The 28,000-nt window shown below is 48.8% G+C and overlaps 2 protein-coding genes across 2 annotated transcripts in view; both read right to left on the reverse strand.

The window, feature by feature from the left end:
• The window catches only part of LOC144142540 (potassium channel, subfamily K, member 13-like), a 218,077-nt gene extending 203,222 nt beyond the window's left edge, over nt 1-14,855 (reverse strand). The window contains exon 1 of the mRNA XM_077674124.1: nt 11,935-14,855. Coding sequence (XP_077530250.1) covers nt 11,935-12,289 — 355 coding nt within the window. The 5' untranslated portion in view covers nt 12,290-14,855. The remainder of the gene's footprint in view (nt 1-11,934) is intronic.
• Nucleotides 14,856-25,693: 10,838 nt separating this feature from the next.
• On the reverse strand, nt 25,694-27,731 carry LOC144141516 (solute carrier family 22 member 7-like). The gene has a single exon (XM_077673064.1). It carries the CDS (start codon nt 27,634-27,636, stop codon nt 25,789-25,791), a length of 1,848 nt encoding a protein of 615 aa, XP_077529190.1. The 5' UTR covers nt 27,637-27,731; the 3' UTR covers nt 25,694-25,788.
• Nucleotides 27,732-28,000: the final 269 nt, after the last annotated feature.

Consider the following 28,000-nt stretch of genomic DNA (forward strand, 5'->3'; position numbering starts at 1 on the left):
AATTGGATTGGATTGGATTGGATTGGATTGGATTGGATTGGATTGGATTGGATTGGATTGGATTGGATTGGATTGGATTGGATTAGAAATCGTTTTAGCAGCAGTAAGCACTCCCACGGGTTATTACGGTAAGAACGATCCCCAGTGCTTCGTCCACTCGTCATGATTCACTCCGTGGAGATGCGTGAATTTTTCGTCATGGTCACGTACGCGTTAAGGCGTAGACGAAGAGAGAGAAAGAGAAAATCTTTATTTGTGCGGGGCCTCTTGTTGACGAATCACGATAGTCGGGGCGGAGCCGGTCGTTTCTCTAAGCAAATGACGCCCGCCTTTGTACCTGACCGGTGCTTTCCGAACCGTGGCACCTCGAGCATTTTCCATTCCGCGAATTTGCATTCTTTCAGTTTTATATCGGCGTTCTCAGCCTCCCTCCCCGTTTCAACAGCGCGCACTTTCTCCTCCGTCCTTAGTTCCGTACTCGGACGCCCATGCTGTTTACTAGAAAAAGCGGGAAAAACGCGAAAAGGGCGGGAAGTACCAACTAGATGAAAACAGGGCAAGAAAACAACGAAACGAAGAAGCCTCTGGGAGTAAACTCCGGCGTCTAACGTGCAGTTGCTTGCTAATAGGAAAAGGAAAAAAAAATGGCCAGCGCACAGCGACGGCAAATTCTGTCCTTCTGAGCCGTTCTTCCTGCGAGTTTGTCGTCTCTGAACCCTCATTGCCTCCTCCCCGATCCCTCACATCTTTGATCTTTCTCGGTGGAGGTCTGCTGAGATTCCTGCAATGGTTCGAGGAGCGCGGTTCCCTCTTCGTATTTACTGGCACGGGGGCGCACTTTGCGTCACTACATAGAGCGGTTGATTTCTCCGTTTCTTGTTCTTTTTTACATTTTTTGCGCATCATTCCCCTCTTTAGATCCTTCATTTTTTAAATGTATTTTTCTGACTCCCGGCGTCTGAGCTAAGAAAAGTTTGGACAAACTTGAAGTTCCACTCGAAATGAGTGGAACTCTTCTCTTCCCTGGTGGAAGAGAAAAATCAATCCGCAAGATTTTGTGTTCGCGCTTCGTAAAGTAAGCAAGGCATAGAAGAAATGCGCCGCCTGTATTCCACCGAGCCTCCACGAGTGAGTGAGTGAAAACGAAAAAAAACTGTGCCTAATTCCTCTGTCATAGCAATCAATAAAACACGAAAGTGAAATGTGCAGCGAAATCTGCAGCTCAGCATGATTTTCGGGTCGGCGGCTGTCTTCTGGGTGTGCTTGGCGAGCTACGTCCTGCTGGTGGGTCGCTTCGGCAAAGGTGTACTGGCGTCATTTCCGTGACAGATATGACGTCAATGAAATCTTCTTGTATCCGGGCGTAAAATACTTTCGTGTTAAAATTGAAAGCCCGAAAACGAACAACCCTAAGTATAACGTAGTGATGCAGATGATAACTGCTATTGGTTGCATTGCTTGGTGATGATTGCTTGATTTATGATGATTGCTAAGAAGACCCTGAGTGCAGAGGTGCACCCAGTTGCATTGCTTAGTTGCAATGGCGTCACTTCCGTGACGGATATGACGTCAGCGAAATCTTCGCGTATGTGGGAATAGAACACTCTCGTGTTAAAAAAAAATCGCCGCGTGTCTGCTCGCTCCGCTGAAAATGTCGTTGAAAGACGATAGTCTTCTGCCGGCGCTGCCACGTAACCTCTAACCGGCGCTGCCTGTGTCCCCTGCCCACATCTCATGCTGTTCCTCTGGCGTCTCGGTTCTGCCAAGATACGCGCTATGGAGATTTGCTGAATTCAATTAAATTTTCCCCCGTTTGTACTGCTGCAGCGCCACTGGTTGGGGCTCTTTGTTACTGTGGGGTTACCGCTTGAGCTGCCGGCACGAGTCTCGACGCGAGAGCTTATTTGTATTTTGTGGTGAAAATATTGCTTTTTAACGAGTTTTTCTTGCTTGCTATCGCGACAACTACGCCTAGTGTCACTAGATTCTCTAGTGACACTAACTACGCCCACGTCTTTTTGGCTGACTTGCGCCGTCGGTGTTGGCGTACGCCGAAACGCGTTGCGGCAAAGCCAACTTTATCCACGTGCTCAAATGACGACGACGACGACTATGAGGATGATCATGACCTTGAAGTGTGTGGCCGACACCCGGGATAAAGTGTTGACTAGCCCCTGTCGGAGCCTATATATTGAATTATAGATAAAAACTCTTCCAGGTATTCCCCTTTTTAAATTAAGAGAACACTGCCAGTATTAGTTATGTATTGATGTTTTGCCTCAAATATGCCTTCCTTATTTCTTTGCTGAACAATGTTCATTGTGTACAAGTATGAAGCATGGTACCAGATTTCGTAGTTGGGAAATGTTTTACCTATATAAACGCGGCGTTAAAACATTATTTTAGCTGATATAGCCTTGCGGCTCGACAGAGGAACAGACAGACAGACAGACAGACAGACAGACAAGCAGAGACATTTCCGCCTTTAGGTATCCCAAGAGAGACTACGTCTTAAAGAATTCCTGGAAGTTGACGTGAACCTCACGCACTACTTCGGGACATGCGACAGCTACATGCGGCGTTTGTAATGAGATGGTTTATCGCTAGCCCCGCCTTGGCCGGATGCCGCTGCTCTTTCCAGTCACGTGACGGTGACGTCATAGACAACGTGACTCCTGGAAACCACAATCTGCATATCGGACCATCGTTTCATCGCTTCATCTCGCGCCAAAAGAGACAATGGTTTCCGGTAATGCCGCATGTTTTGGTTGACGCGAAGTTCGGGATAGGATACATCTTGGGGCTGTAAATTAATAGAAACTGCACGCACCTGCAGTTCTGTGTCTTATCTCCTGGCAGTGTATCTGCGTCTTTCCTTGTTTCATGAATTAGAGAAAGCCTGCAACACTTTTTCAACTTTTTTTGAGAGCTTAAATGCTTGCAGAACGTAGTCACCCAACACGTCCAGTACTTAGATTAAGGGGTCGCAAAGTACCTCCGCCATAAATTACTGCTCTATGTCCATCGGATAACTTGAAACTTGTTCGAAAGATTTCTCTCTCTTTCCCGAGTCTTGCCGTTCTTCGACCGCTGGAATTACGTCAGTACAGCAGTGTGGCTGCTATTGGCCGGCTTTCCTTCAGTTGCAGCAGTGAACGCATTCGATAGTCACTTTAGAAAAAAAAAAAAAAAGCAAAGCGGAGACGGGAGGCGGACAGTTCTGCTGCGACGAACAAATCACCCAGTGTCGCTCCATGCTGGCGCTAACTATAACTTTCGCAGTGCTTCCAGACGCGAAGGAAAGGGTGAAAGCGTTTATCGGAAGTGTTGCAGAGTCCTTTTAAGCGGCGCGCATGTGGAACCCGCAAAAGCGCCCAGATTCTCTGATGCTCCTCCTCATTGTTCTCGTGCTTTGGCTTTTCCTGGTGACTACAAGTGGGCACAGAGAGAGACCAGCTCCTACACAACATTCAGTCTGACACGTAATCAGGCCGCGGTGCCAGGTAGAGCTGTTCATGCTTGAGACGTGGTTGTCAAATGATTAATTTTTGTGTAATTTACTGGCTGGTTGATTGATCGACCAAAGAATCCATAAATTGGACGAATGAAAAGTTAGACAAAATCACTAAGACTGCCTACTTGTAGGAATGCGAAAAGCCGAGCAGCGGCGCTAGAGAACCACCCTGCTCCACTGTGCATTCCCGCCGCTGAGGTCACATGACTTCTGCCACCATTCATGTTGACGTGTTGACGGGGCAGAAACTTGGAGGCTCACTAAAAGAGTTCAACTTAAATTGAGCACGACTCAGCGAGCAACGGAACGGAAGATGATAGGTGTAACGTTAAGGGACAAGAACAGAGCGGAGTGCGTCCGGGAACAAAAGCGTGTTAAGGATATGTCAGTAAAAATTATAAAGAAATGGACGTGGGCAGGGCATGTAATGCGAAGGCGAGATAACCGTTGGTCATTAAGGGTAACAGAGTGGATTGCTAGAGAAGTAAGCGTGGCAGGGGGCGGCAGAAAGTTAGATGGGCAGATGAGATCAAGAAGTTTGCGGGGATAAATTGGTCGCAATTAGCGCAGGACCGCGATAATTCGAGATTAATGGGAGAGGCCTTTGCCCTACACTGGGCGTAGATAGGCTGGTGATGGTGATGATGAACCATAACCTTGCGTAGAAAAAATTCTAGTCTTCTATCACTCGGAGCAGAATAGCTTACCGTCGCACAGTTGCCACTATTTTGTCGTGGAGGACACCCCCCACCGTAACGAATGTGCAGGCCTGGCGAGGGCCGGCCCGGGGTACTTCTCCACCCTACTGGAACGAATGCCCAAGTGCCCAGTCGGGTCCAGGTCAACACGGTACGAACGGAAAGGACGGAACAGACGGAGTGCTAAAACTCTCTAATACCTGAACTTTGACCTTTCGTAAACTCACCAACCCATTCTGTGCTCGACGTACATCTTGCCCGTGGTGTGCTCTCCTCCAGCTCGAAAACAAATAGAGAAAGGTGGTCAGACAAATGCGCCATTCCAGCGCCCCCTCACACAAATAACAAAAGCAGTGAGAGATGAAGTAGCCAGGAAAGAAAGAGCCGGGAAAAGGAAGCGCCACAGACCCGGAAATGCGCTCAAGATCGAAGATTACAGTCCACGGCTTTTCCCTCCGAGGTCTGAGAATAGCGATGGGCCTTGTTTACTCAATCAGTGTTCCGAGAAGGCTTATCAGCGCGCCCCAAAATCCCGCCTGCCTTCCACCGAGTTCACGTCGCTTTGTTTTCGGGCGGTCATATTTACAGTTTCGTGGTTCCGGGTTCTTCTGGCTCAGGACGATGGATTTTCCTCCTGGCTATTTCGCTGGCCCCGCTTCTTATCGCACGCACATCACTTCCGCCTAAACGTCCTCATGGGCTTTAAAGAGACAAATAAGGTCTTGTGCGCGGCTTCCGCGAGTCCAGTCTTCAATCACGCGTGCTTGTTAGTGAACTCTTTTAAAGCGAAGCTTTCAATGCCTCACTGACGCCGTCGTTCATTTGAGTAAAACGCACTGCAGGACAGCCAACTTTACACAATGGGTTTCCGAGACGATGATGATGATAAGCGCAGGCACATCAAGCGCCTCTAGAAAAAAATTGGCCGCGTATCTGCTGCTTTCGTTGCAAATGTCGACAAAAGACGGTAGTCTTGGTCGACATTTGCCAAGTAAATGCCTCTCTTTGCTTTCCCGCTCACCTCTCATGCTGTTCCTCTTTTGTCGCGCTCCTCCCAAGGTAAACACACTGAAGGTTTGCTCACGTCAATTTAAATTTACCGCGTTCCACTGCTACAGGCCGCGTCAGGCCGGGTGTCTCGATGCCAGCGCTGCCGTACGGCGAGACGCGCGTGAATTGGTTCGCCTTACTACAACGTTTATAGAACCACGTTGTCCTTCTCCACGTGCGTTCCAAGCGGAACGCGGAACCTATCTAGTGCGACGTTTCGTTGCTGTTGCCGTTTGATTTCTTAAATACCGCCACGAGCTATAGCAGCGCTGGCAACAGCAGGCGACGATTTCCTGGAATTCATGTAGTTTTTCATTTGCTATCACAAAAAAAAAACGCATCCATGAATTTTTTTAATAAAGGAACACTCCAAATATCATTTATGTATTGTGCCTTATATTTGCGTAATGTCTACTTCTTGTTCAACAATGTTGACGAGTATGAACATTGACACCCGACTTAGACGTTTAGATTTGGCTATGAGTACATAAGACTATTGTGCAGCTTCTGTTTCCCTTTGGCCGTGTGACTGAATCGAGTCACAGACAGACAGACAGACGGACGGACAGACAGACAGACAGACAGACAGACAGACAGACAGACAGACAGACAGACAGACAGACAGACAGACAGACAGACAGACAGACAGACAGACAGACAGATCAAAATTTCTGCGTTTAAGTAGCCCCAGAAAGACTATCGTCTTTATTAAGCCCTTCCTGCGTTCGGAATTGAACGTGGATTCCTCACGTTACGAAGGCGACGTCTATCCCATTCCACCATTGCGACACGGCCAAAGCGTTTTGACTTTGACTCAGTTTACACCGGAGAAAGCATCGCGCTTGACCTATCTTTCTCTTAACAAAAGGGCTTTGATTTATTTTACAGTGAAGCTTTAGCCCCTTGTTGGTCGGGGTTTTTTGTGGCCTCACAAAGGAGATTGGGAGTGAAGACCAACACCATTAAGGGCGAAAACAATTCAGCCTGGCGTAGTCATTCACGTCCTTTGTCTGAATTTTTTTGGCATAAATGTGTTGATTATGGAGTGTCAACTAGCTCGAACCCACACGTTCTGGATGTGAAGATACTGAACCTGACACAGCTGCTTGTGTATCTCGTGAGAGGAATAAAACAAAAAGAAAATAAATGGCTCCCATCCCCGCTGTGAAGTTGGTTGGACTGCGAAGCCGTAAACGAAACACACAACGATTACCCATGCGGCGTCACTTGAATTCCCACACGTGGCTCTACAAAGAGTGAAACCAGAGGCTCTGGAAGCCATTACCTAGGATTCACCGGAGCGGCGTCCCGAACGCAGAAGCGTCAGCAGAAATAAAATGGAGAGGAGCGCCATTCGAAGGGTCAAGTCCGTTCTACATGGTGCGATGTTCCCTGCGAATCCCCCGGTGCGGCGCCGCTCGTGCGGCAAAACGACTTTTTTCGTTGTTGCGGCGAAGTGTCAAATGTTTGGAATGGTCGAGCGTGCCCCACAACGCCGATCATGCGGCGTAGACGGGCCGGACCTCCAGCCAATAGGAACACAGCTAGGTGAACGTCATGGCATCACTGTCTGCGCGCTTAGCAACCAGATGGCGTTGCTTGTATAAGGGCGGCATAAGCGCGGGTGCACCATAACAAACGCACATGCGTTCACAACACGATGTCGCACGCCGCTTTCAACGAATGCTTAATCGGTGAAGTGGAAAAAAAGACCCCTCTATGGAACACGCAGGGAATAAGTACAGAAGAACCCAAGAAGAGTTGTCCGAGGTATATCGAGGTGGGCTAGGCACGCACAACAAGCGAACCCAGGGTTGCTTGCTGTGTTTGTCTTCTGGGCTGTGTGTGCGCGTAAATCGATAAATATTTGGCGATTGTTATATGAAACCGCAAATAAACTCATATTTACTGCAAAACCGTCTGAACAAACTTTCCCAGAGAGTAAAATAAAACCTTTTTTATCGCCACAATCATTGCTTCTTGCAGACTTAATTCGGTCTGTAAACAATGTGCCTCGGAAATGCTAAAATTATGACATTCGCAGGCCATGCAGACGACATTTCCAGGCATTGCGAATTTCGCAAGTGCGAATGTTCTTTCCACCGAATTCGCAGACGTAAGACGCACCATGTAGAATGGTCTTAAGGGGGAGGGTGGCACGCGCGGCTATGGCGTCGTCTCCCTCACTGCCTCAACCTCACTCTTGTTTCATATGTCGCCTCCAAAAAGCGCCCTACCCCTCCGAAAAAGTTGAATCCAAACCACCGTCTGTCTCCCCGTCTCCACATGTGGGCGTAACTTAGTCGACAAGACGACGGGCTCTCGCTCTGCTTCTCTTTAAGCCCAGGTTCGATCCCTGACGGTTACAGTAGTTTGTTTGTGTAGCCAGTAGTCAGTAGTAGCTTGGGATGTTTCTTTTGGTTAGCCAAAGGTAGCCTGGGAGTTTTATGCCGACGCTGACACAAAAATTTCCTTGGCTGCTTGGAGGTACACGGCTTCGCAGTAAAAATTCAGTTGCCTGCTAGTCTGTGATAAAGGATGTCCAGCGACTTGGATAGACTACAGGTTTATTCTTACAAATATAGGGCTGCCGTTTCTTTCCAGTGGAAGTCCGTGTATTGATAGCAGGCGGGAGTTCAACAATATTTACAGTTTGTTAGCGAACTAATTACGATAGGTAATGAGACTCGGGGTAACGGCAGGGTAGTCTTAGCAGCCAATTTCAGTACAATTTTTTTCGAGATACCTAATTTATATTGAGAGCTACAGAGCATTCGCGAGACACTGGAGACGAAATCTTTTCCTTGTCGACATGACGCGTATACGGACAGACATCGACCACCGCAGGAGGGTAGTATTGTAGAGCTTCGTTGTAAAATTCTCTAAACACAAGACGACGCTGTGTATCTTTGTCTCCATAGTCTTGTTTTTACCATTGCCTTTTTTGTTCAAGTACTAAAACTTTTTAATCCCTCGTTTGCCTTCTTTATATACCCCCCTTTATTTTTTTCCTGTTCCCAATCTGCGCCCACTTAACCGTCTCCGTTTCTAATACCTTCTTTTTAACGACCCCTGATCGACCTCTTGCCCCTCCATTTTTAAATTTTGTCGTCAGCTTTCCCGCCCTGTTCCGCCATTCAGTGTCCACGTTTTCAAGGTGCACGTACGCTTTTCATGCCCATTGCTCATCCTCCAAGTTTCTAAGCCTCTCCTCAGAAAGTACTTAAGTTTCGCTTCCATGGCTTTAAAAGAGACCCAGCCCCCATCGCCCTGCCCTTCCTCATTAGAGGTCTTACCATGAGCCCGTAGTGTCATTTCGCAAGCTGTCTTCTGGTTCGCTTCCGGCATCGAAATGACCTCTGATTTTAAGCCTAGCCCGGTATTCCAAAACGCGAGAGTCAGCACCATTTTTACTTTTAAAATTCAGATTTCGGCGCACGTTAAAGATCTCCTGGCGGTCAAAATTACTCCGGAGCCCTCCACTACGGCGAGCCTCATCGCCTGTGTAGCATCGGCGCGTGAAACCTTATACGCAATCAATACTTTCCAAATCCCTCGTATTACGTCCTACTTATTAGGGGCGAAGCACCTTAGGACCTCGCTTTGTCCGGGGCTTGGCGTCCGTGTACACCGTGTTGCGCATGCGCGAGGAGCATTGGATTGGATTGAATTGGATAGGATTGGATTGGATTAAATTGAATTGTATCGGATTGGATTGGATTGGAATTGTATATACTGCACACACGCGTTGTCACTCATACACATGCGAGAGTGGGCAATGCCACATGGATTTACGGTAAGAACGATCCCCAGTGCTTCGCCCACTCGTCATTATTCACTTCGTGGAGATGCGTGAGTTTTTTGTACCCCGGGGTTATCCATCCTTTATATTTCTCCCCTCTTGCATTGAAGACAAAACACAACATTGCTCTTTTTAAATGAACTAGTCCTTGGTAACCCACTCAGCTCCATTCCAGCAATGAAACACGCTTTTTAAACTAAAAACTAGCTTTCGAATTTCGCGCTAAGGTGACGCAATATGGGCAGGAGTGACGTAATATGAGCTAGCACTAAAAATGCAGTTATCAGTGCTTCAACTGCCCGTTAGCATTCCAGCGGTGCGATCAAACGAACCTAGATGCCTCTCTATACCAGGGAGAAGTTAAGGACGGCAATAGCTCATCTGTGGTATCACTTTCCCTAAGCAACGGACCCAGATGTCAATGGGCGCACGCGTTTTGAAAGGAAATTGCTATGAATGCGTGATATCGTCTGCCTTTCCTAACGTAAGCATCCCGTCGAACTCAGCACCAACGCCCTCTTCCCTCCAGAATACGCCACAGCAATTCTCTTGCCACGTTTCCAGTAGCTGCCTGTATATTTAGGAGCGTTAGACATGGTGGTCTATCTTGGACCACGGACATCTCTATACAGTCGTACACCGTTATATCGAACACTGATATAGCGAATTATCGGTTATAGCGAACTAAATACGAAGTTTGTTTGGCCACGCTTCATTTCAATGACACCCATTCTTTTTTATAACGAAACCGAAACCTCGAGAGCCGCGCGATATCGGATATAACGAAAAACATATATGGTTCCCGGGAGGCTCAAAACTCGACAGCTAGCATAATAAAAACAAAATTTAAAAAAAGTGAGACGAAGCAACCGTTTTTTTAGTAGCTTAAGGCCCTTTATTGCGTGGACACTGTGAGAAACTTCATTTTACTCAGACTGTGAAAAGCCACAAGGCGAGGGCCACATCCTCCTTCAAGTAAATAAGAAGGTCGGCCTGTATTGCCGAACGAACTTTGTTCTGTTGTAATTTCACGTTCTCACGTTCCGGTCTGTTTAGTTTGAAATGCCGCAAGGAGACAGATAAGGATAATGCGTTGGAAGCCTAGAACAATGCGTTTTTTTTTTATCTACGATCGTTGCGCAAACCAGATTGCCGATTTATTAGAGCCGCTTTTTTACCTTACGGTTATAATGAACATCGGATATAACGAACTAACTTACTGCCCCGAAACTACTTCGTTATAACGAGGTTCGGCTGTACAATAAGTTGACAAAAAGTAGCGTTGTTTGAATGTGATGAATATAAAACTCTTCGTATGATAGGAGCGGCGCCCCTGTCAGTACTGTGCAACCCCAGTCGTCCGGACTTTAATCGCACGCGTTTGCGTCCTCATCTCATAAAAACATTTTAAGGCATGTTCTGCAATGTTTTGCTTCTTTTTGGAGGGTGGAGGCAACTCGAGCCATTCCATAACAAGGTAAACGCAGAAATTTCGTTCTACCACCCGAATCTCCGAGAAATTTCTACAGTAACGGGAGCTTTTGCTCGGTTGTAGTCAGTCACTGACTTCCCAGCAGCTGGTGATTCAGTTAATCACCAGTGACATACTAGTGAGGACGGGCGGACTGAAATAAACAATACGGTCTTTACCTGAAAGGCGTGGCACAGACGTCATTTACTTTCGGCTGCCTTTCCAGCGAAGCAACCATACAGGCGGCCATTTTTTTTTTCGCCTGTTTGTTCACGTGACCTTTTTTTCCTTCCCCACCGGGCTGCCTCCACCGTTATCGGTTCCGCACAAAACGGAAATATAAGTCCGTACCAGGAGAAAAGAAGTCTTTCATGGGTCTTACTTACTACCACGCGGCACCCACGCATGCGACGAAAGGAGAAGTGCGTCCATCGTCTTGCGTAATTGAAATGACAACCTCTTTACAATCTTCCTTATAGGAAACAGGCGACAATACTACTTCGACGATTCTATGAAGCCAAGTGGTAGCGCTCTTATGCGAAGCTTGTAGTCATGGCCAATTCGCCTAGCGCAGCTGTAGTACTAGCCCGTCAGACAGGGGGGGACTCACAGTGATCTTTCAGAAACCATGCACAAGCGGTAAGCGCTCAGCATGAACGAGGGTAGAAACGGGGATGGCTCGCACGCTGTAGACTCAGGAGTGCTACTTTCCAGGGGTGCTGTAGGGTGGCGTTCGCCCCCTGGTTGTTGTTATTGTTGTAGAGAAAACTTAATTTTTAGGGGATGTGGGAGTGGACCGTCATTCCAGGAGACCATCCACCACTGATGCCAGAGCCATAGCATGCCCGTCGCTTCAAACGCCGGCAGCGTGTTTCCAAACGCTTCGCTGCACACAGCACCCACGTGACGTGTGTGATGTCACTAGGCGCTCTATTCTTTTGGGCGCCTGGTAAAACAAGCCCACCGTTCGGGCTCTGTGGCATCGATGTAGTGTACTGAGTATCGGCGCTGACGGCTTGCGTTCGAGCACCTTCGAGCCCCTTAGTTTTTTTTTTGTTTTTTTTTTTTTTAATTTCTTACCTTTTTTTCTAAATTTTTTTTTCTAAACTGAAATATACGCGTTATTTTTGTTAATAATAGTGATTTGGTATGATTTCGGTAGCTCTGGGTTTGGGGCGCAGCCAATAACAACATTTAATTACCGTTCTGCGTCGCGCGAACGGACATGTCACGCGGTTGCTCTGTGCAGGGAAGCGTTTGGAAATCCGCGTCCCGGCAGTAATTATCGAGGCTCTAGTAGAGGGCATGCCTTTTTGTTGAATAAAGGCCTTGGGTGCACTTGGGTGCAGCGCCACCTGCTACCAGGACAAGCTGCTGCTTCAAGCGGAGGCCGACTCACCGATTGTGGACACCACTGTTCCCACGAAGTAGAAGGCACCGACAAAGTCCCAGCGGGGCCTCTTTCCCGGGACCATGTTGCGGGCCGAAGCGTTGCTGTGTTCCTCCAGGAGGCGGTGCACGTCCACGGGGTCTACGGTGCCGTTGTACTTGAGCCAGAAGTCGTGCAGCGCTCGGCCGTAGCGCTCGCGGGCCTCCAGCTCCGGCGGCCGCTCCAGCGCTCGGAACAGAACGGCGCCGACGATCATGTACACTAACAGCACCACAGCCAGAAGAGCGAAGCGGGCGTTTTCCTCGCGTAGGTGCAGGAAGCGTCGACAGCAGCCGCCCGTGCGGCCAGCCAGCGGCCTGGTCATGCGACCGGCATGCGAGACTAGTCCGGCATCGCACTACGCTTCGTTGCGGGTACAAGAGACACTTTCCCTACCATTCTGACTCACGCTGCTCCTCCTTCACGGTTTTGTAACGAAATCTGAAGAAAACAGCTTCCTAGAAGCTTCTGTGGAACGTTTTAGCGCGTGGCCATTGCGCGGACCTTTGTGCTAGCGATCCAAGCGTCGAACAGATTTCGCCAAACCCAGTGCTTTGGGTACTTTTAAGAGATCGCGTAGTGGATAAATACGTTTCACCGAACGCGCTTCGTGGCTGACTTTAGTTTCTTGAGCGATATTTTGTTTATTTCCTGGTAAGGACCTCAATATCTATGTTTTGATGTGGATGCAGTCATCGAGGATGACTGTTCGTGACAAAAGCGCTAGACCCGTTTCCTTTAAGTCCAAACAAATACAGTTGAGTTGGCTACTAGGTACAGTTTTTACAACTGGTTTTAAAACGGCAAATTGTTCCAGTAACCCACCTGCATCACAGAGATGGCGTCACAATGACGCCAAGAGAGTCATTATAATCGTCGTCGCAGAAAAAGAAGCGTCACCTTGGGATGTTCGGGAATGCATTGTATGGTATACTAAGTGCAGCTGGATAGCTTGATCTGGAGATAATACGAGACATCAACGCTTTGGCTGAAGTGGCTCGATTTCTTCAGTTTTGATCATAGTTTGATAGTAGACGGAGTTGTTTGAGGGAAACATGGCTCGGGCTTTGTAAAGAGCATGCGCTGTACTAACTGTTTGAGCACAGTAGAAACACCGTTTGATTTACGAATATATCGTGTGTATATTTTAGTTCTCGAGTTTTAACGAATGCGCTTCTAAAATCTGAGGGGTGTCAGGGCACTTAAAAGCTATTAACGGTGCTCTTACACCAGCCGCTATAAACTAGAAACCTACGTCTTATCTCCGCCTCCTGGCCACCTAGTACAGTAAAAATTAACAGCGGAGCATTTAATAACTACTGTAGAGAACCCACGAAAGAGAAGAAAAAGGGTTCACTAAACAATGAGGGGGAGATAAAACTTAATGACTTTGGTAATGACAACACAAGTGTTACTTTGTTATCACAGCGATGTCCGAAGTGATTGCCGAAGCGAAGTTTCCATGGGCACTCTCGTCTTCGAGTCGCCCCAAAGACGCAAGAACGCGTTGAAGGATAGGACAGTAAGGACGAAGCTATTCGAGCTGCTTTGGCTCGCGACTTCGTGACACTGCGGACTGGCAGTTGCAGATTTTGTGTATAAAGTTTTCATCATTACCAAATTCCGCCAATGTATCTATCTTCCGCGCATAGCGCTGTTCCCTTGAGCGCTGGTACTTCGTTGAGCCTGTGTTTGGATGTAGTATTTGAAGAAAAGCCATAATCTTTTCTTTGGTCATCGTAATTGCTACGTGGTTTCATTTATCTCAAGCGTACTTTGTTACGAGGGAAGTTAGCGATGTTATGAATTGTTCTCGAGTTGGGACTTCGAATTCACCTACAAGAAACAACGCATGCTATGTACCGGGGGCAACGAAAAATTCCAAGCGCTTTTTCATTAAACAGCATCATTTACGAGCGCTGAAGACTGAATTTGGGCTCGCTTTGTACTCTGAACCGCCAATACAATGTTGAGATTAAAAATTACCAGTCAGAAACAAAGCTGTTGTATTATGGTGACATCCTCATCTTAAAGACTGTGATCGAAGATTTATCGAGTGTACGGCGAATAGCGTGATAGAAGGCTTTGTTTTTTCGTCACTTTCAAGCTAGTTAGCCACCGCGTTCAATGATCTCAAACCAGGCTGAAGGGACAGTTCCACAGACCGCAAGATTAAGACGGGGGGTGTAACGCTTCGTTTAAAAATTCCAGGTTTCTAAATTCATCTTTCGTTAGCGTCAGGCATGTCCTGATCCAAGGTTGTCACGCCTCCAGGATAAGTAAGAAGTAGCTCGCCCCACGCTCGAATAATGTCAGTTATGCTGATCGCACGTACCGGGTTTAGTTTACCGGAAATGACGTCGCACGCAGACTTCTGCACTCCTACGAAACTTATCAAGAGCAGCTAAAGCACCGGATGCTCCCGAGCTGCGACGTAAACCACAACACACTTGCACTTGGCTTCAACTTGATCGAAGAGGGTATCCACTTGGCCGAACCTAAACACCACCACAAGTTGCCCCTGCACGGCACATTTGCGACACACCAGCGACAGTCCGATCGCAAACCTCCAAACAGCACGGAGAACCACGGGGGCCGGAGCACACTTGATTGAGAGCGGGACGGAACTCCTCGGTGAGGGAGCAAAACAAATCTATAAGAAAACTAGTGGGACGGTCGCACTCCTCCGCCGGATCAGCTGTTGGGATAGGCTGCTCGCCCGCACTGAAGAGCGTCCCGCGTTAAGCGTCGCAAGAGCTCCGGCTCTTCTAGTTGTTTGTGAACGCGCCGCCTATCGAGCGGACTTGGTATCGGTGGCGCCATCTACCGAAGTTGCTCTTAACTTAGCAGCAACGCTTCTGGATCTAGAAACCACGCTTAGCAGTCCCCGCGTTTACTCCTCGACATCTCCAGTCTCTCTTGGGAAGCGCCCCTGGGAACCGCACACCTGATAAAAAAGCTTTAGCAAAGAGGGATGCGAACGATCAGAATAAACAGAAGGCCTGCGCATATCCGTTGGTTACAAGGTCAGCGAACAACGGGAGGAGCACAAATTGGCTGTTAGCACCATAGAGTTAATACTACTGACTTTTGAGGAGCAGGCAACAAATAGGCCTGCCTCAGGGGGGCGCACTGCGCCCGACTCTGTTTAACGTGCTAGGACTTTGAAAGTTACTTGCCAAGATTATTCGAAATTTTTATATACGCAACGACATCAGTTTAAATTGCTAAGACTTTGAAAGTTTGCCCAAATGAGTCGAAATTTTGATAACGCAATTACATCTGCAAAAGGTGCTCAGGCCGCAACAGGCCTGAGCTGCACCCGTCGCGGCTTGAGGCTTCAGTGTGGCATCATTACTCGATTCTGAAATTTCTTGACATGGGGCATTGAACTGTTTCTCAAGAAATGCTTCTAGATTGCCTTTACCAAGAAAGGTGACACCAACTACTGATGGCTGCCGGCGCACCTCCACCGTACATCCAATGCCACAAAAGAACGTGTTGCTAGGCGTGTTGGTTTAGGTTTACGAACATACTGAGTGGTGCAAGTACACAACACGCAAGAAAAAAATTAGTTGTGGCTTAGCTCTGCTATGGCAGGATATACGTAGCGTGAGCTAAGGTTCGGCAATCCAGTCTAATCCAGTCCAGTCCAGTCCTGTCCAGTCACTGCTCTTCGCGCATGCTCAGCACGGCTCTTCACGAGCCACGCGAAACGGCTATCAAGCGGCTCCGGTGCAGCCTCAGGCTTGGCTGCTACGCAATTGAAGTGCACACCTGAGCACGCGCCGGCGCCAGTGCGTCTGCCGCGGCTATGACGCAACACAATTCAACACAATCCACTTTAATTCAATCCAATCCAATCCAAATTTAATCCAATCCAATTTAATCCAAGCCTAGCCAATCCAAACAATTTCAATTCGATGCCCCTCGCGCTTGCGCAGAACGGCCCTCCACGGCACACGCGAAACTGCTCAACCTGGGCCAGTGTAGCTTGCGCTACAAATGACACGGGCAGGCGCTACCCTTCCCACAGTTTAATAGCAACGACAGCAACGTACATTAGGGAGTTTTAGTACAGCGTTTGTTTCCTTTGCGTACGGTAAACGCTAAATTTTTGCGTCACGCTACGTAAACACCGTGAGAGGAGTTTTAGTAGAGCATCTCATTACTTCTGCGTAACGACACGCTAATGCTTACGGCACCATCTGTGGAATGTTTTGCGAAATTAATCGCCGGCTGATCTGCCAGCGGAGTGCCGGAGTGCTTGGACATTTTACGGCTATCCCAACAAGTGTAAACAAACGCTTTCTCGTTAGTATTGAATGCAACACGGCCATAACACAATATGAATATTCTCTTACCTGAGTACGTTCCATAAAGAAAGCGTTGAAGCCCTGTGGCACTTCTTTCGTGCAATCGCAGAGAACACCTTGAACCGAATGCCCCGGTTTGACGCATACATTCAACCAGAGTCTTTCAATGACTTTCCGGTCATGAAAGTTCCCCGTCAAGCTATGGGCACAGGGGAGAGCTTCGTACGCTGCCACGCCACGGCGCTGGTGTTGATCGGAGGGCAGCCGGGGGCGTGGTCAGAGCGCGTTTGGCAGGGAACGCACCACGGAGTAAGATAAAACAGACGCTCGCCGCCTTATCAGCAGTGCGCTTTCGCTTAACGTGTCGTGGGCCGCTCAAACGGACTTATCATTTCGTGAGTGGCGAAAAAATTTGGTGCGAACGGGCATGCTGCTACGGCGTTCCTGCCTGCCAGTCTGACTACAGAGCAGCGGCGGCCGCCCGATGCCTTCTGATCTGCGGTGGCGCCCCTAGCCTTTGTCCCCGTACGAAACTTGGCCGGGAGTTTCATGACCAGAGAAGCATTGAAGGACTCTGATTCAACTTCAAAACAATCCACAGATGTGTTTCGAACACAACGTCACAACATGCGTTGCAAGTCTGAACCGCGATCTTCATCTTACTCCGTGACCGCGATTGACAGGCGATCGGTTGCTCCTCCTGCCCGTCGTAAATTCGGCACTCACCTCGCGCGCGGTTTGCGGGGACGAACAGCAAGTCACTTAACTCTGGCGAGGAAGCCTAGAAGGCTTTTCGCTACACACACTGCACATACCCGATGCGAGGTTGAGTCGTACGCCGCTCGAGAAAAATAATCCAGAGCATGGGAAGCACTATCCACCCGCAGAAGCACAACGTCGCATTTCATCGCGAAGCGAACGGCGAACGCGCGCGCGCACACACACACACACATGCACACGCACACACACGCGCGCTCGCGCACAAACACACGCGCACACACACGCACGCACACACACGCACGCACGCGCACGCACACCCGCACACACCCACACACACACGCACGCACACACACACTTTCTGTCACTGGCTTGGCTGCAAGCTTCGTTCGGACAGTCAACGATGTTACGACGATACAAAGCTGCGAGAAGGCGACGTGCTAACCACTCGACGTATATAAAAACACAGTAGCAAAGAACTTGCTCCATCGGAAGCAAATTACTGTCCACTGAAGAGCGGAACCGTGGATGCTTGTCGATCGCGCTACTTGCCGCCATGTTGGAAACGTAAGCGGCCTCACGTACGCACGCTATTTTTCCTTCCGCTAAACGCAGAAGCGGCTTAACGTATACGGCGCAGGCGCAGTGCGAACGACGCAAAAAATAGCTTTCGCTAATTGTTTGCGTATGGCTGCGTACGTTATTCTAAAACTCTCTATACATACATCCTGACACGCGCAATAGACGTGCCCACAGCGTCAGCGCAAGAATTTATCTAAAAACCGCCCCTCAGCTTTGAACAAGTGTAGCGCCTGGTCATGTCCTTTCCGTATCCTTTGGAAGAGTAGCGCCTGTCCGTGTCTTCTTTCTTGTGTGTTGTGTATTTGCGCCACTCAGTATGTCCAATGCCACAAGTTGCTTGGGGCCACTTAAACCACCATCCGGCATGATAAACATTACACATTCGTTGCCTAAAGGCGATGATAACATACTTTAAAAGTTTATTGAACGTTTATCGACACGTTTAACAGCGCTTAACAGCGCTTAGCTGTTTAACAGCGCTTGTGGGTGTTGTGTCAGGCGTATAGTAAGGCAATATGACGCCTCCTGAGAATACCTCCCCGCGACAGCTTTTCAGCCCTGTTTTTGGTCAGGGATTGTCACCTGCTACTCAATCAAGGTCACATCTATCTGGGCCGTGGAAGAATTTGCTGTGGCCCTCGTCCTCACTCAAACTACCGCCACGATTGTAATTACGAACTGTCAAGCAGTCTGTCATTGTTTTTTAGCAGGTAACGTGGCCTCTACTACGTAGAAGCTCCTCACTCAACACGAACCCAACCGGAAGATCCACATAGTGTGGACCCCGGGACACTCCTCAATAACAATCCTGCGAACTTTCCTCCCAGGCCTCTGAGAAAACACCGAGTCTCGTTGCCCTGCTCACATTTCAAGACATGTCACCCATCATTACGGCACTTCAAGACAATATTTCCCACATCCTCACGCGCAGCTTACAAAAAGACAAGTAATACTGCGAAGGCTTCAGACAAACGCCTTTCCTCACACAACTTGGCTACATCGGATGTACCCCACCCAACACCTTTCCACAAGTAAATTCCGTTCTACCTGCTTTAGCCACCTCTCTTCCCCTCCCTGAGCAGTGGGAGAACCTGACGACCAGTGTCAGCTTGGATGCGCAGCAACACCTGGTGCCTAGGGCTCAAGCAGCACGGTCGTCCCATGGTCTCCTGGACTGAGACCACTCCCACATCACCAGACTAAAAATAGTTTTTCTCCTCTCCTCTCCTCTCCTCTCTCTCTCTCTCTCTCTCTCTCTCTCTCTCTCTCTCTCTCTCTCTCTCTAGGGCCCTGTGGGAAATCCAGGTCAAAATACTACAAGTCTGTCCTGGTGTTCTGGAGGCTACCTTTGTTCAGTGGGAACCATGAAAGCAAAAAGATACCTCCGCCCCTCCCCTCTCCCCCCCCCCCCCCCCCGCTTTGTAGGCAACACGACTCTTAAAAAAAATTAGGCCCATCTCCCCACGAGGGGGAACTCGAGTAAATGCGTCGCGTAGGGGGTGGGTGTATTGCATTAACGTTAGTGTTTGGGGGGTGGTGGTGGGGTGGTAGTGAATGTGTTAACTATTATTGCTTATTACTATTAATTATTATTATTTCTTTCATATATTAATTATTACTTTCGTGATTTTGCGACTCGAGTCCCCCCTCGTGGAGAGATGGGCCCAATTTTTCTTTTTTTGTGTGACGCAAGCAGTGAAGGCAAGGAGTACGTTGTTGTAAGTCATTATTTATTTATTTGTTGCTGTTGTCATTGTATTGGACGCCGAGAACGACGGATTTGTGGTCGCTAAAGTGTACTGTTAAGGGGTCTTTAAGCAGTGGTCGTGCGTTGCAGCAACTGGTGAAGACGAGATCGATGCAACTGCTGCCGTGTATCAGCAGCTTCTTGACGTAGTTTGAATGAGTGAAGGATATAAGGCGCGTTCGTACCCTTTGATTCTGTGTCGCTTTTGTGGCGCAGAGGGAAGAGCACCATGTACCTCGCGTTCCGCCCACAGGGTCGTGGGATCGAAACCAGGCGCCGATAACTATTATTTTTTTATATATAGTGTAGGGGGAGGGGTGCGGACCTGTTGTTGAGAGCGAGGAGGGTAGCGTGATGCGGGAGAGGAGGAGTGGGGGAGAGGGCGTACCTGCGCGCTGAGCTGTTGCGGACGGACGGCGGACGCTGCATGTGAGTTAAAGAAATGCTCTGCATTTAAAACGAAAGCCTTTCTTGGGCTGCTTAAACCCAGAAATTTTGGTCAGTCTGTCTGTCTGTCTGTCTGTGACTCGATTCAGCCATCCGGCCAAAGTAAAACAATGTCTGCGCAATGGTCTTACATAGTCACAGCTAAATCTACCCGTCTAAGTCCGGTGATTTAATGTTCATACTTGTCAACATTGTTAAAGAAGAACAAGACAATACGCAAATATAAGACAACAAATCAATACAGAAGTGATATTTCCAGTGTTCCTTTATAAAAAATTAAACATGCTTGACTTTTGCGAAATTAAATACTTCATCAACTGCAGAAAAAGAATTCACTCCGCCGTCGCCTGCTGTCGCCCGCGCCACTATATAGCTTCTGGCGCCATTTTAAGAAATCAACCGGCAACAGTTACGAAAGGTTCCACTAGATAGGTTCCGCGTTCTGCTTGCAACGAACGTGGAGTAGGGTAACGCGGTTCTATAAAAGTTGAAGTAGGGCGCCTCGATTCACGCGCGCCTTCGCCGTACGGCAGCGTTGGCATCGAGACACCCGGTTTCGAGCAGTGGAACGCGGGAAATTTAAAATTATCTAAGCAAAACTTTGGCATCTTTACCTTGGGAGGGGCGCGACGCAACAGGAACAACATGAGAGGGGAGCGGGAAAGCGAAGGGAGGCATTTACTTGGCTTGGCAAGTCGATAAAGACTATCGTCTTTTGACGACATTTGCAACGAAAGGAGCAGATACGCGGCCAATTTTTTTTTATGTAGCGGGATCGTCAGCCTTCCTTACACTCGATTCCTGCCCAATGCTCCACGTGGTTGCGGGGCGTATTACAATGAACATCACGAGACGCGCGCTCACCTGTGCTCGGCATTTTCTTGGTATTTTGTCTGCTCACTGACGGCGCAACCAAGAGAATTAACAGTTCTGCTGTTAAAAAAGCTTAAACACGGCCATTCAAGCAAAGTAAAAACAAGGGGTTTACTCATCCGCTTTGATACATAAAGGGAAACTATCAGCGCCACTTTGCCGCCAGTCTACGGAAACTCACATACGCCGATCGAAACACACAGAACACGCGTTTCAACACTGGCTCACGCTTACGTCACCCGCCCGCCGGGGCACACATATATTCAAGGAGCGAGTAGTCAACGGAAAAAAGAACACTCAGAATTATTTCACTGCACCCAATACTTAACGCGCCAAGCCGCAAGTACAGCGGCTAAAATAAAAATGCACTCTTAATAAAACAATGAAGACACAGTCCGCTCAGTTAGTTTCTTGTAAGTTCTCCCAGATCGCGAAAAAATATTGATCTTTTTTACGTCCTTGTGGCCAAATCTTCAGCTCTGAATATATTGCCGATGTCCATGGGGCGCATGTAATCCTGGAAACGTATTCTGGCTGATCAAAAAAAGTCGAGCATTTCTCGCACTAAACAACCTATAGATATGGGCTGGGGAGCACTCACTGACAAATAATAAAAAGTAAGCTACGTCTGTAACGCAAAGGAAAAACCTACAACCACTGCATACTGCCGGAGGATACGGAGCTGAGAGAATACGGAGAATACTGCCTGAGAATGCGGAATACGGAGGATACGGAGCAGTTCATACTGCCGGAGAATACGGAACTGAAATTTGGCGCCTTACCAAACCACTTGAAACCAAACTTAGGCCGGCTCAACGGGCCATGGAACGAAAAATGTTAGGCGTAACACTCAGGGACAGGAAATGAGCAATCTGGATCAGAGAACAAACTCGAGTAGATGATATCATAGTGCAAATAAAGAAAAAGAAATGGACTTGGGCTCGTCACATAGTGAGACAAAGCAAAAACCGGTGGACAATCAGGGTGACAGAAGGGGCATTTTTTTTACCTGAACTGGCTGCACTGGTGCAAGCAGTGCAGCATATGTTCATTTTTTTTACTAATTGATATCCCCAGTAGCACTCTGCACTGGTCTGCACGACACTGCACTAATCTGCACCAGTTCAGGTAAAAAAAATGCCCCTAGAGTGGATACCGAGATATGGGTCTAGAAGAAGGGGAAAATGAAATACACGATGGAGGGATGAAATACGGAACTTCGGGGGTAAACTGTAGACTCGAGCAGCGCGGGACCGGCGCGGTTGGAGATCAATGGGAGAAGCCTTCGTCCTGCAGAGCATAGAGTTTCATACTAATATACACTAGAGAGAAATCTGGCGCCACTGTCTAGGGGAGCCGCGCTTCAGCGAGCGTGCCGTCATGTACCGGACAGGCACGTTCCCCTTGTACTTGGCACGGCTCACGAACAGGCTGAAAAGTTGGCTTTGGTTGCAAAATTGCAACAATGTTACTGCAGACAATTAATCGAATTTGTTCTGTTATTATAAAATTAAAGCTACAGAAAGATTTCTTTGTCAGGGATTATTTAGAAGCTTCATGGAAGATGAACGAAAAAAACAATGTTACCCCTTCTGGCTTCAAGACGAAAAAGAAGCCATGTGGCTAACCAAGCCAAGGAGGCGAGGAACGTCGCTAGCTGCAATGGCGCCGCCCACGGCGGCCCGCGAATGCAGCGCCAGATTTCCCTCTAGTATATATTAGTATGAAACTCTATGCTGCAGAGAACCTTAGCAGGATGATGATGATGATGATTATGATTATGATGATTATGATGACGATAGCCTATTCAGTTTGTAGAATCGCTCACCCTGGAGTTTTACGTAAGACGCTATTCCTCTCATGGTAACGCAGGTATCCATTTTGGCAGGAATTCATGCGGAATTAATCGTAACACAGTCACCGTAAACACCGGAAAGTTACGACACCAAGGACCCGGCACATTTGCTTGGCGTCACCGGGTCTACGCGAGCCCATCGAGGTCGAATTTGAAATTCCCAGCACAAGTGAACAACACGCGCCATGCAGGCGCAAACAGCATAAAATGTGTCTGACTAAGCATATGCTGGTATAAGCAGATCCATCGCGCTAGCAAATAGAGCGGAACTATGCACGCATTTTTCGACCTTCTTCTGAATTGTTTGCTGGTAATTATTCTTATTTGGGGAATACAACATCACTTGACGTTTCGTTTGCTTCATCCGAGAAGGTATATCTGTTCTTAGTACTCAGAAAAACAATTGTCTAACTATCGTTGCTTCGCGCACGAGTACTAACGCAACAGAACACCTGCCCCCTGGCTTCTACGAAAGCTTTCTTTCATACACATACCCAAATACCGGCCTGTCAAAGAGAACCAAAAATAAAACAGGAAGCAAGGGTGTCCCCTCTGCCTTTCTATAATTTTGCCTGGTTTGCTTTCTGAACCTATTTTGGCCCGACCTGGATCGCATAAGTCGTGTTGCTTTCGTTTACTCCGCGACTAACATTTAATTTGGCTGCCCGGGAGAGAGAGAGAGAGACTAAACATGTTTATTGTTTCTTATTAAAGAGTCCTTAGGGTGGCCTCCTCATTCCAGGAGTCCATTGGCACGGGCCGCGTCTTCTGCCCTCTCCACCCACTTGCGCTGGACGTCGAGGGAAGAGCTGGCCAAGGCGCTCTCCCAAAGCTCATAAGTGTGGAAGGGATTGGGCGGGTCAAGTGGGCTTTGTGTACAGCTGCTGACCATGTGAAAAAGTGTTCCAAACTCCCTGCAGAAGCGGCACAAACGGGGATACAATCAATTCGGGTGGTTGCAGCTGCCACCCTATCCCTGGCCTCGTACGCAGTTTTCGTGCGCCGCAGACGGTACGTACTTCCAATCTGCCTAAATGCTGAAAGAGCACTTCTCACGGAAGCCCGCTGTTTTTCCTGCAAGCTCCCGGCAGCGAAGGGCCGCAGAAGATTACTCCGAACTACTTCCCTCGCACGACGTTCATTTCCAAGCTTTGACGACGCGCCGTATCCAAAGTTGCAACCTCAATTTGAGCGTTTGTCAGTAGCGGCTTTCAACTTATAAAATATTGTTAGTTGGCATAATCAGTACATAAAGTTATTAAACAAATATTTTTATATAACCGATTGATCAACATGACTATCGTCGTCAAATCTGGTTCATAGATGGAGGTAAAGCGCGAGCGCAGTAGAACCTCGTTGATACATGAAAAAAAAAAAAAAAACTTTAATTGATTCCTTTGTCATAGGAATCGGTAAACACTAAAGTGAAACGTGCCGCGAAATCTGCGGCTGAGCATGTTTTACGGGTTGGCGGCTGTCTTGTGGGCGTGCTTGGCGAGCGGCGTCCTGCTGGCGGGTCGCTTCGGCAAAGGTGTACTGGCGTCACTTCCATGACAGATGTGACGACAGTAAAATCTTGTTGTATCCCAGCTTAAAACAGTTTCGTGTTAAAATATAAAACCCGAAAAGGAACAAACCTAAGTATAACGTACTCTTTAGTACTAACGCTTGCTTCCCGGCAACAAGACCCTGTGTGCAGGGATGCACCCTTTACAGGCCGCTTGCTTCGTTGTACCGGCGTCATTTCCGTAACGGATATGACGTCAGGGAAATGTCTGTATATCCCGAAATAAAACACTTTCGTGTTACAAAACGCGAGGAAGAAACGTACTATCCGGCAAACGGATCCAGACGAGGGCCCACAAAAATCGCCCAGTCATGCTTCTTGGCAGTGGCTTAGTTCGGCGCCCGCCAATCACACAAACAAGATCGTGTGACGTCATAAGTTGCCAGAACGTGGCCAGGGAGTCGGCACTGCTTCTTCACATGTTTCCTTTACTATCTCCACCCCCACATGCGCTACACACACGCCTGCATCACACGCAACTCCACCGAGCATCATACCTCTGTGATCTGGGTCTCTGAACACACAGGTGTAAAGGGGAATGGGAAGGTCGGCGCCTTAGCCCGAGCTGCTCTTTATGATCCGGGAACCCCGATACCGTGGCCTCGCTCCTGTGATCCAAAAGACCACCGTTGAGAAATGTATCAAACTCGTAGAAAGTACTTACGGGACGTCAGAGATCAGAGTACCACCCTCCCCTACACAAGAAAATTAGCCCGCCCTGACGCTGTCCCCATTCTACGAGCACGAACCGGCACGCTACGAACACAACGCATACAACCCTGCATCGACGGGCTTCCAGGCGCACCAAAAGGCTCACACTGCGGCCAGTACCCCGACAATGAAAACACCCTGTAGACATACCTAAACATACAAACCAACCTGAGAAATTCTTTGCACCCAATTCCTGCCACAAAGCGCCTACCTTGCTGGGAGGCATGGGTCACACCCCCTAAGGAGCTTGAAGAGCTCTATTGGGCCACGCTTGTGAACCACATCAAAAACACGTCAGGGCTATAGACGAGTCCCTGTAACCCAACCAAGAAGCCAGGCAGTCCTTTGTACACAGGTTTCAAAATATTCTCTACCTACCTACCTACCTACCTACCTACCTACCTACCTATACCTACCTATACCTACCTACCTACCTACCTACCTACGTACCTACCTACCTACCACTCACTCACTCACTCACTCACTCGCTCACTCACTCACTCACTCACTCACTCACTCACTCACTCACTCACTCACTCACTCTCGTTGGCCCTTAAGTCCAACGAGAGTGATAACCCATACCCGCACAGATGTTTTTGGCCTAGGCCTGCTCCCAGGATATTTCGTTTCATGCGAGTCCCAACTTTCACACAAGGACGGCAACATGGCACCAGGAGCAGCTTCATTACTGAAAACATACGGGAAGATAACACGTTTCAACCACCTTCAAAGCGTGGATTGCAACCATTTTTTTTACTTTTGTGGAAAAACAGACTACAGTCGTGACGATTTTGAAAATTTAAATATATACATATATATTTTTATTAGGAAATATTTATATCCCTCGATCCAGTGGAGTAAACTTCACACAAAAAGTGCCAATTGTGCAAGTTGCTCGAGCGTGAAGTGTCTCCCACAGCACGGTTTCGTTGTCCCTCAAGTAGCGGACATCGTACCCTCCAAGTTCCACAAAACAATTTCTGTGTTGAAATGGTCAACCGGGTTGAAATCAACGCACCATAGTCTGGTTTTCTCTACACCGCATACAGCATAAAGCGATCACTGAATTCGAAGGTCTACGTAGTCCAACATTCAGGGCTGGGCAGTCATCAGCTGATCGTCCACATGGGGCCAGTGATCGTGTGAGCGAAGAGCGACTACAACATTCCGGCATCAGCACCCGACTATTCGATCTCGTGTTCACGGAGCGTGACGCGCTCGTTCTGCGGCCGACTTGTGGTTCCAACGTCTTCTTCATGTAGTCTATGGCGCTCTCACGCTGCGTGAACGCGTTTCTGGTCTCGGTTTTGGCGCACTCGACGCCAGTGGCGCGCGGGAGGTAACGAAGAGCCAGCAGCGACAAGAAGAGGGCGCAGCCACACGCTAAAAACTCCACGTCCTCCCAGCCGGACGCCCTCATCCCGTAGACGAGCGACGCGCACACGGCACCGACCCGTCCGCTGGCGACCGTCCAACACAAAGCACTAGCACGCACGGCCGTCGGGAAGAGCTCGAAAGCGTAGGCGATGTTCACGACTATCGCGACACTCACAAATGCCCTGGACAGTGCTCCGAGACCTTCGGCAAAGAGGATAGCTTGACGGTTGATGACAAAACTCAGAAGGCACTGAGTTCCGCCGAGAATTAGAAAGCAGAGTCGAAGTACTCTCACCAGCGACACCTTCGTTATCAACGCACGCACCAACGCGTAGGCAAGGAGAAGCGCGATGACCGACACCCACTCGAGCATGACCTTGTATCGTGGAACTGTGTAGAAGATCGCCGTGTGCAGGGAGAAGGTCAAGGAGAAGCAGGAGACGATCATGATGAGCAGGCGTCGTAGAAGCGAGCACTCTTGAAAAGCCTCTTCGTCGTCGTCCGCGATAGATAGGGGGCTCTGGTCATTCACCTGTTCCCGAAGTTTAGCCATTAAGCTCGCTGAGCTTGGTAAGGGGAAACGGTTCAGCCTGGCGCCTTCCAGCATCACGTACTCGGCCGCATCTAGAGTTCCCTTCGCGATTAACCATCTCGGCGATTCTCTCACGACTAAAAAGGCACAGAGGGCCAGGAGCGTTGGCGCGAGAAAGGTCGCCTGCTTTACTGCCCAGTGCTGCTCGAAAATCATGGTGACGATCAACCACAGGTCGGACAGCAGGTAACCGAGCGTTCCCGCAAATACAACGTCGAGCGGTCTGCGTTCGTGCGTGATTACTTCGAATGTGCCGACGGCATTGACCAGACAGTACGCGATGACCGCTCCAGAGCAGAAGAACCGGAGTATCGTGTAAAGGACGTACGAGGGCACTAGGCAGCTGCCAACCGTGGAGGCCAGGAGAACGCACACGGATAAACTGACGACTGGCACACGTCCAAAGTGGTCTGCGTAGGCGCCGGCAACCGCAGGGATGACAATAGAACCGGCGTTCTGAACCGCCAGGGCTGCGGCGAGGAGAACGCGTCTGTAGCACACGAGGTTCCAATGGCTTACTACTGTCGTTGCAGAGCCGTTGCCATACTCCCATTGACGACAGGCGATCACGTCTGCCCCGTAGGTGTAATTGGGATGCTCGTAGACGTAGCAACCACTGAGTCGTCCGTCGACCTGTACGGGTATGAATTGGTCTCTCCAGTCGGCTGAGGAACCGTTGGAGTCCGGCGGCTGCTTGCACCAGTGTTCAACGTCGCGAGCAATGACCGGTAAGACTAAGGCGTGACAGTTCACTGCCACAAGGGCGAAGACGACGAGCGACAGCATCCGTAACTGGAAGGAGCCGTACCCAAAAGCGTCGTAGCAGTCAAAAGAATCACTTAATACCAGGCCGGTTGGCGGCTGTCGTTGGGAGGAAGGCAGCTTCATCGTTACGGTGTCTGCGCTGCTGCCTTCCGTTCGCTACGCTGGGTCTTCTTCTTCACCTTTCTGATGCGTGAAGCACCCGCATGTGGCAATGAACTATAAAAAAAATGAAGATGTGTTACGAAGCCATAAAACAAAAATGTGGTTGTTTCCTCTTCCATAGGAACCGGTAAAACACGAAAGTGAAAGGTACAGGTCCGCGCATAAGTAAATGGAGCACGGGAGCGGTGGCCGAACTGCATCTCAGCGCCACGTATGGGCGCCGACGGGAACCATGGAGCGCCGGTCAAAGAGTGTGTTCGCACTGCCCCCGCCGCCCTATCTGATATGTTTGATCGCCGCTCAGCTGTCGTGTCATGCTGGGCGA

The sequence above is a fragment of the Haemaphysalis longicornis genome, unplaced genomic scaffold, assembly GCF_048455015.1.
Source record: "Haemaphysalis longicornis isolate Haplotype H1 unplaced genomic scaffold, Haemaphysalis longicornis Haplotype H1 scaffold_6, whole genome shotgun sequence".
Classification (NCBI taxonomy): Eukaryota; Metazoa; Arthropoda; class Arachnida; order Ixodida; family Ixodidae; genus Haemaphysalis; species Haemaphysalis longicornis.

Coding starts and splice junctions, on each gene's coding strand:
- LOC144141516 (XM_077673064.1), bottom strand. CDS start 27,636: ATGAAGCTGCCTTCCTCCCAACGACAGCCGCCAACCGGCCTGGTATTA.